The sequence below is a fragment of the Plodia interpunctella genome, chromosome 11 (assembly GCF_027563975.2).
Source record: "Plodia interpunctella isolate USDA-ARS_2022_Savannah chromosome 11, ilPloInte3.2, whole genome shotgun sequence".
Taxonomy (NCBI): domain Eukaryota; kingdom Metazoa; phylum Arthropoda; class Insecta; order Lepidoptera; family Pyralidae; genus Plodia; species Plodia interpunctella.
In genome coordinates, this window is record NC_071304.1 from 2,005,310 (window position 1) to 2,019,039 (window position 13,730).

Sequence of the window (13,730 nt, forward strand, 5' to 3'; positions counted from 1 at the left end):
TTCAAGTTTTGTATGAAATATGAAATTCTTTGTTTATAACACAAAATGTTTGTGTTAGCCGTCCACTAATTACGAATTATTTTAATTAGGCACACTTCCCGACCATTATGTTGAATTCCAAAAATGTTGAATTCCAGTACGAAAGATACAATGAAAACAAAAATGTAATGTATTTTGAACACAATTTATTTCATACGCCCCACGTAATCGTCAATGCATTAAATTAAAATAAAAAGTTCCTATTTCGAACTAAATAAATCTTAAATAACTCGACTAGAACTGAAAGAACATAGTACAGAATTATATAACTTTTTCAAGATGCCTGGTCAGCCTTTCGTAGGCTGCCTTGTTTCTGTAAAGATGGATGTTAGCCTTCACCTTCGCCATAAGTGTCTTCGGGTCTATTTCACTTAACGCCATCAATGTATCTGTAAAAATATATTACATATTTATAAGAACACTAAAAAGGTGAATTTTAATCAATTTAGTGTTCCAATTTCAATCGAAGACGAATTGTACGAACTTTTGTGTAATCTTTATTTTAAAAGAAACAAGGTTAACACACGCTAATTTTTCGAAAAAAATATTCACAAATTTATGAATTTTTATTCGAAATATAAATTTAATTACGTATCAAAATGCTTATTATATTCTTAAAAAAAAAATTGTCACCCAATATCTCAGCCCGGAACGCCTCCTCAGCGTCGTCGAGGTGTATCAACAAGGCGCTGTAGAGCGCGTCGACGTGCGCGCCGAACAGCACCGTGTCGTACGGCAGCGGCCGGCTGGCGAACAGCTTGCGCGTCGTGTGCGCCGCGTACGAGCGGACTGTGTCGTTGCTGTCATCCAAGCGTTTGAGGACTACTGTAAAACATTAATAATTCAACTTTGAGATTATTATTATATGATTTTTTTTTCCTTTTTGTCGGTCTGCGACTGAAGGAGGTAGCTTCAGTAGTTTATTTATTATATGGCAACATTGTTCCATTCCCAACCATAGCTACTTTATATTTATTTCTTCTTTGTTGTATAAAAAGAGTGTACGTATGTATGTATGCTACTCTTTCACGAAAAATCTACTGGACCGATTGAAATTTGGTACACGGCTAGAATATAGCCTGGAATAACACATGGGGTACTTTTTACCCCGAAATTCCCACGGGAGCGAAGCCCCGGGACGCAGCTAGTATAACCTAAACTTACCAAAATACAGCTTGTGCAGTACATCGCTGGTGAAGCAATCGCGTTGTTTAGCCAACGGCGCGAGACAGCTGATGGCCCGCAGCGTGTGCTGGCGGGTCAAGGCCGAGTTGTCGTCTATGAGACCCGCCAGCAGAGGCACAATCTCTTCAAGCAACGGCTCCAAGGATTCCTTCGTTGGGAACAGGTCTACTTTCTGACAATTGAATAAAAAAAATAAGATATAAGTATAGATAGAAAAAATATAAGCGTAGTTTTGATATTTTTGTAGATAGATAATTAAAAAACTTTACTTATAATTTAGGGCTTCACAATTTTTGGCTTAGTCTACCCCGTAAGAGGATAACACGTGATACTGTATCTGTATATCTGCTCGGAAATCATATCAGTGGATGGAAATAAAAGAAAGCATCCAATGATACAAGTGAGACAAACGCAGCAAATATGCTTAAACATTATCTTTCTCTCATCTAAGCGTTTTCTCAGTTTCTTTCTCAACCTTTTTGTTAGCCACTGCTGGACAAAGGCCTTTCTGACAACGAGTATTTACTTACATTTTATAACAACTGTTATATACAGGGTTACTGGTATCAAACGCAAAACTTCCTAAAGACTATTTTCATATAAAAAAAATACAATCTCATTTGCGATTTTACACATCTTAACTGTATGTAATAGCCAAGCAACTCGAAACAGTACAGTAGTAGAATACAATCACAGAGTTAACATTTTATAGAAACGACATTAAAACCAAAAAAGGTTTTTTTTTGCATTTATTACGTTGTAGACAAAACTCTTAGAACGAAAGATGTTAGTCTCTATGTACCTTATGCGCCTTTGGAAGGTTATGGTTTGGAAGGTAATGTTTGACACCAGTAACCCTGTATATGATGTCCTGAAATGCATGTTGATCACCTCAGTGTCCTGTCCGGGGCTACCGTTATTGTCTCCATCTCCCTTCTCCGTGGAGATCTGATCCTGCGGCTTCTCCTGCAGAGCTGAGCACAGGCACGCCACGGCCGCGGTGCGGATGGCCTCGGCCGTGCGCCCCGGGGTCCACACTAGGTTTGGCATTATCACATCTAGACAAATAAAATCAATTCTTGCATTCTTCTTCACCTCGGAGAAAATAGTTTAAGCATCTTTTTAGTTTATTCGCCTTATAATGACATATTTCTAGGAATAGTTGTGATGCGTGGGGCTGAAGCAGACGAGAGGGGTATGGGTTCGGCATGGCTCGGCTATATAAGAAACGATGAAAGATGCGAGGCTTCTCTCCCTATGTGTTATTCCAGGTTACATTCTACCCGTGTACCAAATTTCATAATAATCCGTCCAGTAGATTTTGCCTGAAACATTAACAAACGTAGACACATCCTCGCAAACTTTCGCATTAGTAATATTAGTAGGGCTTAGCTGTAACTCTTCCTAAATAGTAAAATAAATATGACGCAAATATGCGTGTTTTCAATTAATATTTAAATGTTCAATGACAATGTCACATACCTTTGATAACAGCCTTCAGGAAAGCCTCCAAGGCGTCACGGTCGCACTTCCTAAAGTTGTCCTCGCGCCTCAAAAGAGCCATGGAGAGACTCGTGAAGATCTTCAGCTTGACCTCCGGGTCCACCTTCGGGGTCGCCAGGCATTGGGTCAGGAGAGGCGCTATGAGGTGCAAGTGGTTGCCTATTGCTGATCCTAAAGGTCAAAATCAAGTAATCAATCCCAACTAATATTATAAATTCGAAAGCACGTATGTTTTCACACCTCTTCATACCACTTTATCTACTCAACCAAACCTATTAAAATTTTACATACACGTGATTTGAAGTACAGAGAACCCGGAAAAATAAAAGCTCCCGTGGGAAATACACGCGGGCGAAGCCGCGGGCATAAGTTAGTAAAAACAAAATTAAAAATTTAAAAAAAGCCCCGCCGAAGTAGCTGCCGTCTCATCTTCTAGAAAAGAGCTGACGATTTTAAAACGTCTGAACGCACATTTTCCAATAATAGCTAAGAACATTCTCGATTAAATTCTCTTTTAAATAAAAGAAACTAGATCAAAATCTGTTCAGCCACTTGGTTGCTACGAAGCCACGGACTGCCTTGAATTTATTCATCATCTCCTGTTGTCGTCGGGGGTTAAAAACATTTGAAATCTACCTATCACCTTGAATGGGTTATGGATATGGTTTTTCAAGCTAACCTAGGGAATAAATATCTCATATGAAATCCCAAAATGATTCCCTATCCTGACGCTTTTGGGTAATCGAATAAAAAATATACGATTATTTGTAAAAAAAAACACATCCACATCCGCCACACAGAAAGTGGGATAAGGGTATTATCCCGATTTTTGTGTGGACGATACTGCTTAAGAATAGGCACTGACTGAGACTATCTGCCCGTGGATTTCGTACGAGGCGATAAAGGGAAATAATGCTGCCCTGACAGCTAATGGGCAACAATTGCATTCCCAAAGAGGGTTGACGTCAGGCTCGACCACAACCAAATAATGTACTTATCTAGATCTCGTGATAATTTAAATATGACTCACCACACCGCAACAGAACGCATTCCAAAAGGCACCGGTCAGGCGACATGAGCGTCCAGGTGAGCGGGTCGCTCGTGATGTTCTCCAACACGAGGCTGATGTGTCTCTCGTATAGAGATGTTATAGAGCGACCGTCCTTTTTTATGAAACGCAGTCTATCCAGGTTCGCTGGAAAATGTACCTTTATATTTCGATCTGCTATGAGAATAACACATACTTACTTTTCTAAACAAATCACACACATCGATTTGGCCTCAAAGTAAGTTCGAGACTTGTGTCATGGTATAATTAATGATAACATAAAAAATAATTAAATAAATAAATATATTAGGACAAATCACACAGATTGAGCTAGCCCCAAAGTAAGTTCGAGACTTGTGTTATGGGATACTAACTCAACGATACTATATTTTATAATAAATACAAATAGATAAACATCCAAGACCCGGGGATCGAACCCGGGACCTCTCGGTTCAGTGGCAAGAATCCTACCACTGCGCCACCGAGGTCGTCAATAATTATATACATAAACATCTAAGACAATCTGAAAAATGACATTTTCATCTTGACATGACCGGGATTCGAACCCAGAAACTTCAATGTAGCAGTCCGAAATACTTGCTGTAGTTTAGTCGGAGCCCAGTTAATTCAGATACGTTGCAGTATACCTACCCTTGTAGTTACTATGGTGGAACATCAGTAATTCTGATTGTGACATACGGGCGGAGGGGGGCGAAGAAACATTATATTCACGAATGTACATGTGAAAGTAAAACCGCGTCATAGAGGTAACTACACTTACAATAAGCCATAAACTGTATCTGTTCGTCTATCGGCATAGCATAGACAGTGAAGACGATGGTGAAGATTTCATCAGCGATCGGCGCGCATTCCTCACCGCACAGAATCATCAGGGCTTCCATCACATGCATCATGTTTGTTTGGTACTTCGCCTACCAACAAAAATATTTATTTGTATGGTAGTAGTTTTCTGAGTCACAGCCGTAAACTGGTAACACGGTTGGCAGACTTCCCATTTCCATAGTTCACTTCTCGTATACAAAACTAATTGCTATATGATAGGAAGATACATTTCCAAAAGAGAAGAAAGATTTGCGAATCGTAATGGGTAAAATTCTTATTAATCACAAAAAAAATCAATTTTACAAAATTTTCATTCGCTTTCCATTTCCGCTTTTACCTTCCTAGTCCGACACCTGTCAGGATCGGCCAGCTCCTTGCACAGTTCTCCCATGACCTTCTCCTTGACCTGGTGCACCTGCGAGCCCTTCAGGATGTTAGCGAGCACTGACAGCACTGCCCAAGAGTCCACGTCGGCTTCCAGCAGCGGCCACCAGGTGTCGGGGCTGATGAAGTAACCAAATAGTTCTGCTGCACGTTTTATCTGAAGTAAATTTGTTTACTATAAGGATAGATTCGCTTTGACAGGCGGCAGTAAAATTCGTTTTAAGTAATTTTTACACAAGTACCAATGTGCGTGTTATGATGTCGTACTTGTTTTACTTCACGGGCAGCGAGTGGTAGTCTATAAAAAATATGTATGTCAGTTCTGACAAATAAGGATGCCGAAGGACGTACAAAGTGGGAAAGAAAAAAAAAAGAACGCGGATTTTGGGCTACAATGCTTAATGCCTGGGTAAGATGAGAGAGAGAGAGAGATTGAATGGATGGAATAAATTAGTTTAAGTTAGATTTTCTATTAGGGTATTAAAACTATAAAATATGTATAGCGCCAACTGACCTCATGACGGTATCCCTAATACCGGCGACCGTATGAAAGGAAGCGAAAAAGTAGGAAAGCGAGCCCTGGGCTCCGACGCTCAACGTCTGAGGAAGAAAAAAGAGAGGGCCAATCTAACCTCAACAACGATCCTAGAGTCCTCATCAGCGGCGCCGCGGGCCATGGTCCTCACAATAGTGTTGGCGTGCTGAGTGGAACCCTCTTCAGCACACAACAACAACCAACACAGCAGCTGGGAGCAGCGCAACCGCGCGTCAGCCTGCCAGCCTTCCATTTCTAAAAATATTTAAATATAAAAAAATACTGGCAACCTCACCACTAAAAAGGGTAATTTCTTAGAAAATTGTTCGAAAATGAAATGCTGAGATAATCTTTCTTTTTTTTTAATTAGGGGGATGTACTTATCTAAGACAGCTGTATTGTAATATTGTATGAATGTACACATGATATTTTATTTTATGAAAGAGAAAATTATAACATAAGAAGATTTATTTAATAGTTATAATGTGTAAACATTATAAAAATTTCATAAAATAAAACACTCTAGACAACTTTTATGTGACACAGAATCAAAAAAATATAAGGGATTGTATATTCTAAGGTAAATAAAATTTGAAACCTTTGTAAATTGCCGGTACAATCTTCCCAATATTGCTCTGCACCAGAACTCTACAGCCAAGGTTTGGTCTCTTAATGTCAGGATAGTGGGTAGGCACATCTTTGAGGAAGTCGGTCTTCTTCTTCAGATCCTCCTCGTTTTCTTCCATGTACTGAAGACCTATGTCTATCCAAAGTTTGGCGGCAGTCTCCCGTATGTCAGCCATTACATCACTCATGCTGAAAATGTGATTAATACATATAGAATCACATTATAATTTAGTTCAATGGAAATATTGAATATATAAATACTTGTATGCTGAATACAAGTTGACTAGGTTTTCATAATGTTTAAAAAAATCTTAGTAATACAGTTTACAAGCAAAAATATATGTATATGTAGATAATAATTTATACAGAAAAATATGATTGGAAAATAACAAAATATCACCTGGTCAGGACAAGAGGTATCATACGATGCCAGAAAGAATATCTGTCTCTATAGTTGAGCATCCAGTTGCCAATTTCCTGAGTAACCTGCAGCCGGACTTGAGAATTCTCGTCAAACAGCTTCTCAGCCATCGGTGTGATGGACAGCTCAAAACATTTAGCATTACCAGCCATTACTATTGCTCCTAAGAAAACAATTGTACATATTTACATTTTCAACAAAATTATTTTAAAATTCTGGATGTGTGTAACTTAGACATCATTTTTTAGTAAAACTGTGAGACTAGAAGAGGAAATGAACATTTTTTATTCTTACCAATGGCTTTAATAGCTGCGACTCTCACTCTAAAATGCTGGTGGGAATAGTTGGACAAAACGGGTTTGACATAACTTTCACACTGGAAGTGAAAATCTCTTTCCAGGAACTTTGAAAGTAAAATAATACATTCGCAAGCCTCCAGCTTCACTTTAGGATAAGGATCTGTGCTAGTTTTAGTCAGAATACTTGTGAAATCATTAATAAAGGGAGCTAGAAGATGCGTCATTCTGTATTTCTCTAATATCTTGCGGACTAGTTGTATCAAAACTAAGCGAATCTCCTCAGACTCTTCAACTATTTCTGGGCAGCCTACACGGCGCACTATCACTGGCAATATGTATGTTAAATAATAATCGTTCAAAGGCAGTTTTTCTATGAAGTTCTCTATAATAGTGGCCGCGGTTTCACGACATGCTTCCGAGGGATCGGAAAAGCTTTTAAGGATATAAGCGTACACTTCTGGAAACACCACAGTCAAGTCGCAATTTATGTTCACGGAACTCTCAAATATCTCTGCGTTGATGTTCACCAATGCCTGTTTTCTAATCATCTTGGATTCGCTCTGTAAAGCCGTGATATATTGCTCGAGAGTGGCTCGAGGATTTTCCTGAAGCTTTGGTTTAATTTCTGCCATCTTCAACACTTTTACTATGCATTCATAGGAGACCCTAATTCTGTACTATTGATAAAACAAAGAATTCTAGAATTATTATCAAACAAACATGCTCGTTTCCATAACAACAACAAAAGCAAAAGACAGTAAGACATTTCAATAAGTATTGCCAGTTCCTCTGTAACGTAAAAAAATAACAGCTGATTTCCGGTTTGAGTAGACGAGCTATCGCAGTGTCAAGCAAGCCAAGCCGACCCACCAAACGAGCGCAGATTTTGCAGTTTCTATCGATAATATTTTTATTATTTGGCAACATTATCATGACAAGAGAGAAGACGTGCACCAATCACAGTAGGCCAAGTAAATCTGTCAACGTCTTCATTTCATTTTGCTGACTGTCCAAGATTCTTCCAGCATTTTTGATTGAGTTCAAGTTTCGACTATTGTATTATTAGTAACTCAGCTCAGCTTCAATAAGTTGTTAAAATACTTGTTCTAAATAGTTAATTAACCAAAATGTATAAATCAAACGTACTTCATTTGTTATTTGCGGCGGCCGTGTTGCAAGTAACCCTAGCACTGAGGGAAGGCGAATGCGAAGTTTGTGTGAAAACTGTCGACAAATTTGCGGCTACATTATCAGATGATGTCAAGAAGGACCCCAAATTGATAGAGGCTGAATTCAAGAAGTTCTGTAAAGGCAGTAAGAACAAAGAAAATCGGTTCTGTTACTATTTGGGTGGTTTGGAGGAATCTGCCACCGGCATTCTTGGTGAGCTTTCAAAACCTCTGAGTTGGTCGATGCCTTCTGACAAAATTTGCGAGAAATTGAGGAAAAAAGACGCTCAAATTTGTGACCTGAGATTCGATAAACAGATTGATCTTAATAACGTTGACTTGAAAAAGCTGAAGGTTCGTGACCTAAAGAAGGTTCTCAACGACTGGGATGAAGTGTGCGACGGCTGCATCGAGAAGACCGACTTCATCAAGAGAATAGAGGAACTCAAACCGAAGTATACAAGATCTGAACTTTAAAAATGTTATACAATAGGTGAGTTATATGTTCTACAAATTGGGGACTTCTTTTATTCTTTGTAATTCCAAGATTAAACATGTTTATGTAATTATAATAATTTCATAATGAACAATCATGCATCTGATATCTGTAAGTGTCAAGTATCACAAGCTTTATCTGGCTTTATGCCATCACTACTCGAAAAGTGTGCTCTTCAAATAATCCATTATAATAATTTGGTGCAAACAATGCAGTAAATTATTTGCTTCACAAAATTATAAGTGTTTTTGTCATTACAATATGCAACTAAACATACATAACTAAAGGATTTTGATTAAACCCTACTTATAACAGAGGCAAGTGTTATTATGACTTTACTCACAAAGTGATATCACACACACAATGAAATGTCTTACCATTGGCCAGGACAACACTGTCATCATAAGCAAGAGCGAACATAACAGTTTACAAGCTCCAAAATAAAAATACTAGGAGATTTCAATGACAAAGAATATGTAAATAACTAGATTATAAAATATATGTTGGACATAAAAGTAGTCTAGCTTATGATAGCAGAATTATGGGTATGATTGAAGGGTAACACATTACTCTGTATGTATAACACAGGAAACAATTGCAGCTTATATGTATCTATCTTTAATAAGTAAAATTTAATTGTGAAACCTTTTGTCTTGTTACAGTAAATTATTCATAGGACAATGTGATATGAGCCCCAGTTCAGCCGCGCTCAGCTCTTGGTGATCTATCTGCATTTGAACTGCAAAGTATGCTTGTGGATGTGTGAACTAAAATGACTAAATTATTATTGTATGTTAAGTAAATATTTTTAATTATTTGAGTCTTTTCTTGATTAATTTTTTATGTGCTTACCAGGCACATACTTGTACATTATGTATAGCGATCGTGAGTAGTTTTCACTTCATAAAAGACAACACAAAGCCAAAGAGCCTGTTGCCTGATAAAAAATTAAAATAGGGATTTTTTTCTGTTCTTCTGTCCTTGACACAAGTAAGAGTTTTATTACTGATTGGACTGCATTATAGAAAGTTTAAATTCATACCTAGAATCGACTTGCTTCTTTCTACCTCTATGGGAGTAATGATATACAAAATCTATGTAATATACAGACAGATATTGACTCACATAATTCATAAATCTAGCATTCACAATGCAAAACATCAAACATGTGTGTGTAGTTGGACTTTATTTACCCTCACCACGTAATTGATTCACAGTGAGATGCAGCTAACCAATCACATATGAGACTCAGCCAGACAAGTGGGAAGTGCAAACTCCAATTCACTCTCTGTTCATTTATGAGTATTAAAAAATAAACACATAATTTTTCAAACTATTTATTGTATTGCAGTATTACAGATGAAACTAGACCAACAAAACCTCACGAGTAAATTTCATAAATACATGATTATAATCGAATCTACCACATCCTTTAGTGGTATTTGTAGTTCCTGTGGTGCTCTGAAAATGTAAAAAATATATTTTATCATATCAACCTGACAAACTTCAGACTTATTAGAATTCACACCCCACAAACATTTTATGGAAAATAATCAAACTCCAATCAATTTCAGTTAACACAGAAAGATAAAAAGGTTAATAACAGTCAACTTCATCATTCATATACAACATCAATATTTTCTTGAAAGTTGAACCAAGTATGAAATTGATTAGAGCATAACTTATGTCAATTTAGGTTTTGTGAAAATATTTTTGTATTATTGTTTCTATCCAAATACCTATATTTTATTTCGCTAGATAAACGCAATTTACTTGTACAGACAAATGTAACGATACTTATACATACAGAAGATGCTAATCAGACTGAAAAAGATTATTTTGTTGAGGTGTCATTTCAATATTTCCCATACAGACATATTTAAATTAAAATACATGCAATATTTTCTAGACTAAAAAGTTGGTAGATCATAACATCTAAATACATAGTTCAGAACATAAAAACCATACCATGAAAGACTTTCTGTGGCAAAGCTAGTCAATAATAGATAGACCTCATTGTTGTTTTCAGCAACAGTAGCAACTCTGTGTGATTTCTTTTGCAGAAATCAATCGGGAATAGTAACTTTTTTGAATCTCCCATTTTGACAGATATGCGATCCAGTTTACATTCTCAATGCACATTATGACTTTTTGATTATACCTTTTTCTATATTTTTGAAGCTATCTCAAAATCTCTGCATAAACCAATACTTACTCATTTTGCCATAGTTGATGGCATAGAAAAAGGTCATAGACCCAACCAGCAGCTGAAAGAAGGGAGCCATGCCCACCCTCTTGGGCTGCACGTACTTATGCTGCCACCTCCACCAAGCTGAATGAGGAAACATAGTATTTTAACTGGACAATCAATATTCTGATACTGAAGAATTTTCAAGATTATCTTTGGGTTTCCAAACCCATTATGGTAGTATATGATTTTCATTAATGTTGTTGATTAATATACATACCTATAAAAAACAACTCAAAGCTTCTAATGTGACCTTTATAATTATCATTTTACACTAAAATATAACCTCAAAAATATGTAATTCGATAGAATTAAAATTTAAATACCTCGGCTGAAGGCTCCTGAGATAGCAGAAGGAGTCTTATTTCTACGGCCCAACCATGCTCCTATTTCATTTATCTTCAGCTGTCCGAAAGGAGTATCAGCTGAAAACAAAATTACATAACATTGGAATATGAAATTGACCCTGGTAATGCAGAAACTTATGTTCAAAATGCTTACCCTTTCCATAATAACGGGCCGGGTCATAAGGCCCATGGACAGCTGGGTTGTATTCTTTCGGATAATCTCCAAAAGCCATAATTACAAAGAATTGGAAACTCTAAAATCCGAGAACAAACCTGGCACAACTGTCAAATCAATCACGTCCAGTCCACCACGGCCCATGAACAAACTTTATTTTTTTATATACATACGAATGTGATTCATAAAGCCACAAGAGAATCGATTAGCGATTTCGATGTACCACAGTTATGTACATTTTCGAGAGGCACGGAAACGGTCAGGAAATATTCTCGGAATTTCAGAGAATATTCTTTAGATCTTTTTATTTAAATAAAGAATTTCACACTTTTCGATAACATTGACAGATTTGTGTTAGCTGTGTAAATATAGAATCAAAACTAAAATCTGTCACTGTCATTATAGTCTATGATTATACAGCAAATTTCATTGTGAAGATTTGTGAATTGCATTGCTCGGTTTACTTTTTGTAAAATAGGATTAGCAAATTATCTCTCAAAATGGTCTTAGAAAGTACTATGATATGTGTAGACAACAGCGATTTTATGAGAAATGGAGATTTTCTACCTACAAGACTACAAGCACAACAAGATGCCGTAAACTTGGTGTGTCACTCCAAAACACGATCGAATCCTGAGAACAATGTCGGTTTGCTGACTCTTGCTAACGTGGAAGTGTTAGCCACTTTGACTAGCGACGTTGGACGCATATTGTCGAAGCTACACCGCGTACAACCAAACGGTAACATCAATTTGTTAACTGGCATAAGAATTGCTCATCTGGCGCTGAAGCATCGTCAGGGAAAGAATCATAAAATGCGTATCGTAGTATTCGTAGGATCCCCTGTGAACACAGACGAAAAGGAGCTCGTGAAACTCGCCAAGAGGCTCAAGAAGGAGAAAGTCAACTGTGATGTTGTTTCATTCGGAGAAGATACTGAGAACAATCCTTTGTTGACCACATTTGTTAACACTCTCAATGGCAAAGACAACACTTCTGGAGGTAGCCACTTAGTTTCTGTACCTGCAGGAGGCTGTGTGGTGCTTTCTGAGGCATTAATTTCAAGTCCTCTTATTGGTGGAGATGGTGCGGGTCCATCCGGATCTGGAATGTCACCATTTGAATTTGGAGTGGACCCCAATGAAGATCCAGAGTTGGCTCTCGCACTTCGTGTGTCTATGGAGGAGCAGAGACAACGTCAAGAAGAAGAGACACGTCGTCAACAAGCTAATACTGAGAGTGACACTGGTAAAGCAGGAGAGACACAGAACAGTGGAATGGAGCGGGCTCTAGCGATGTCTCTCGGCCGTGAAGCCATGGAACTATCTGAAGAGGAGCAAATTGCTTTGGCCATGCAGATGAGCATGCAGCAGGAAGCTCCTCAAAATGTTGAAGCTATGGATGTCTCTGATGGAACTGAAGAATATTCTGAAGTTATTAATGATCCTGCTTTTCTGCAAAGTGTTTTAGAGAACCTCCCAGGTGTGGACCCCCAAAGTGAAGCCATCAGAAATGCCATGTCCACCATCAAGAAAGACAAAGATGAAAAAGACGACAAAGACCAAAAGGACAAGGATGGAAAGGGATCGGGTTCAAGTTCAAAGGAAAATTGAAGATGTTATTCAATTTTTTTTTAATACATTATGCTCGTAAACGTTTACATAATACACAACAGTGTTACTGTCACTTATCAATTTAATACAGAAGATTTATTTGAAAAACATTCATTTCCATGATATCCAATTCAGCCCCTCAATTTTGTCATATTCTGCAAAGAAACATACTGTTATGAGTAGGTACTAATGCTAAATATAAAATAAAAATGAAAAATTTAGAATGGTTTTTTACTGAAGAGAAAAATGTTGAATAGGAGTAACAGAAAGAAAAATAAATACACACTGGAATCTATGAAAAAGCTTCTGCTCCGGAATTTCTTTTTTACTTCTATTAGCTGTTTCCGCCTATCTTCATTGTTTATCGCCGGAGGTTTCTTTACTACAGCTGACTTATTCTTGTCTGAAACGAGCAAGACATATTTATTCCAGCTATGTATATTTGGTTACAGTTGAGGATACAAATCAGAATAAATTTTAACCTGTTTTCTATTTATGGATAACATTTAACCTACATAAAAATTTTGATGTTAAAAAATATTTCCCAAGTGGACTTAAAAAATTACTGACACTAAATAAGTGCAATATTCTTTGTAGATAGATCATATCAACCATAAATAGTAATTATTATAATAATTTTGTAAACATCTCCTTTGTTTTCCTATTGTTTTATATGACCCTTAAATTTTTTCCATGCAACCTTTGTATTTGCCTTTTGTAAAGCTCAGTGAATATGACAAAGGACTGTCGGTCAATTAAAACTTCCGAAAACCCATATTTTTATTCAAAATAACAAAC

At 37.2% G+C, this 13,730-nt stretch overlaps 5 protein-coding genes across 17 annotated transcripts in view; 2 read left to right on the forward strand and 3 right to left on the reverse strand.

The window, feature by feature from the left end:
• Positions 1-165: 165 nt before the first annotated feature.
• On the reverse strand, positions 166-7,643 carry Dnaaf5 (Dynein axonemal assembly factor 5). Its single transcript, XM_053751398.2, has 12 exons — positions 6,880-7,643; positions 6,565-6,748; positions 6,136-6,353; positions 5,635-5,792; positions 4,956-5,159; positions 4,557-4,707; positions 3,758-3,922; positions 2,707-2,898; positions 2,116-2,282; positions 1,204-1,396; positions 673-864; positions 166-428 (listed from the first exon to the last, which is right to left on the reverse strand). Exons 1-12 carry the CDS (start codon positions 7,514-7,516, stop codon positions 301-303), a joined length of 2,589 nt encoding a protein of 862 aa, XP_053607373.1. The 5' UTR covers positions 7,517-7,643; the 3' UTR covers positions 166-300.
• A 212-nt stretch (positions 7,644-7,855) lies between these two features.
• Positions 7,856-9,364, forward strand: Manf (Mesencephalic astrocyte-derived neurotrophic factor). Its single transcript, XM_053751403.2, has 2 exons — positions 7,856-8,546; positions 9,212-9,364. The coding sequence occupies exon 1, from the start codon at positions 8,012-8,014 to the stop codon at positions 8,528-8,530; it is 519 nt and encodes a 172-aa protein (XP_053607378.1). The 5' UTR covers positions 7,856-8,011; the 3' UTR covers positions 8,531-8,546; positions 9,212-9,364.
• A 506-nt stretch (positions 9,365-9,870) lies between these two features.
• ATPsynF (ATP synthase, subunit F) lies at positions 9,871-11,462 on the reverse strand. Its single transcript, XM_053751404.1, has 4 exons — positions 11,299-11,462; positions 11,124-11,222; positions 10,765-10,881; positions 9,871-10,010 (listed from the first exon to the last, which is right to left on the reverse strand). The coding sequence occupies exons 1-4, from the start codon at positions 11,375-11,377 to the stop codon at positions 9,982-9,984; spliced, it is 324 nt and encodes a 107-aa protein (XP_053607379.1). The 5' UTR covers positions 11,378-11,462; the 3' UTR covers positions 9,871-9,981.
• Positions 11,463-11,724: 262 nt separating this feature from the next.
• On the forward strand, positions 11,725-13,149 carry Rpn10 (Regulatory particle non-ATPase 10). The gene has a single exon (XM_053751402.2). The coding sequence runs from the start codon at positions 11,820-11,822 to the stop codon at positions 12,930-12,932; it is 1,113 nt and encodes a 370-aa protein (XP_053607377.1). The 5' UTR covers positions 11,725-11,819; the 3' UTR covers positions 12,933-13,149.
• Positions 12,936-13,730, reverse strand: part of RNaseZ (Ribonuclease Z) — a 29,125-nt gene continuing 28,330 nt past the window's right edge. For 11 of the 13 annotated variants that reach the window (XR_008405089.1, XM_064436218.1, XM_053751393.1 and 8 more), the window contains 2 exons: positions 13,219-13,335; positions 12,936-13,087 (listed from right to left, as the gene is read on the reverse strand). Coding sequence is in view for 10 of the 13 variants with exons in the window: in XM_064436218.1 (XP_064292288.1) it covers positions 13,044-13,087; positions 13,219-13,335 (161 nt within the window). In the remaining 3 variants the exon portion in view is untranslated. Of the gene's footprint in view, positions 13,088-13,212; positions 13,336-13,730 lie in introns of those variants that run through there. The other 2 variants (XR_008405088.1, XR_008405090.1) reach the window with 2 other exon arrangements.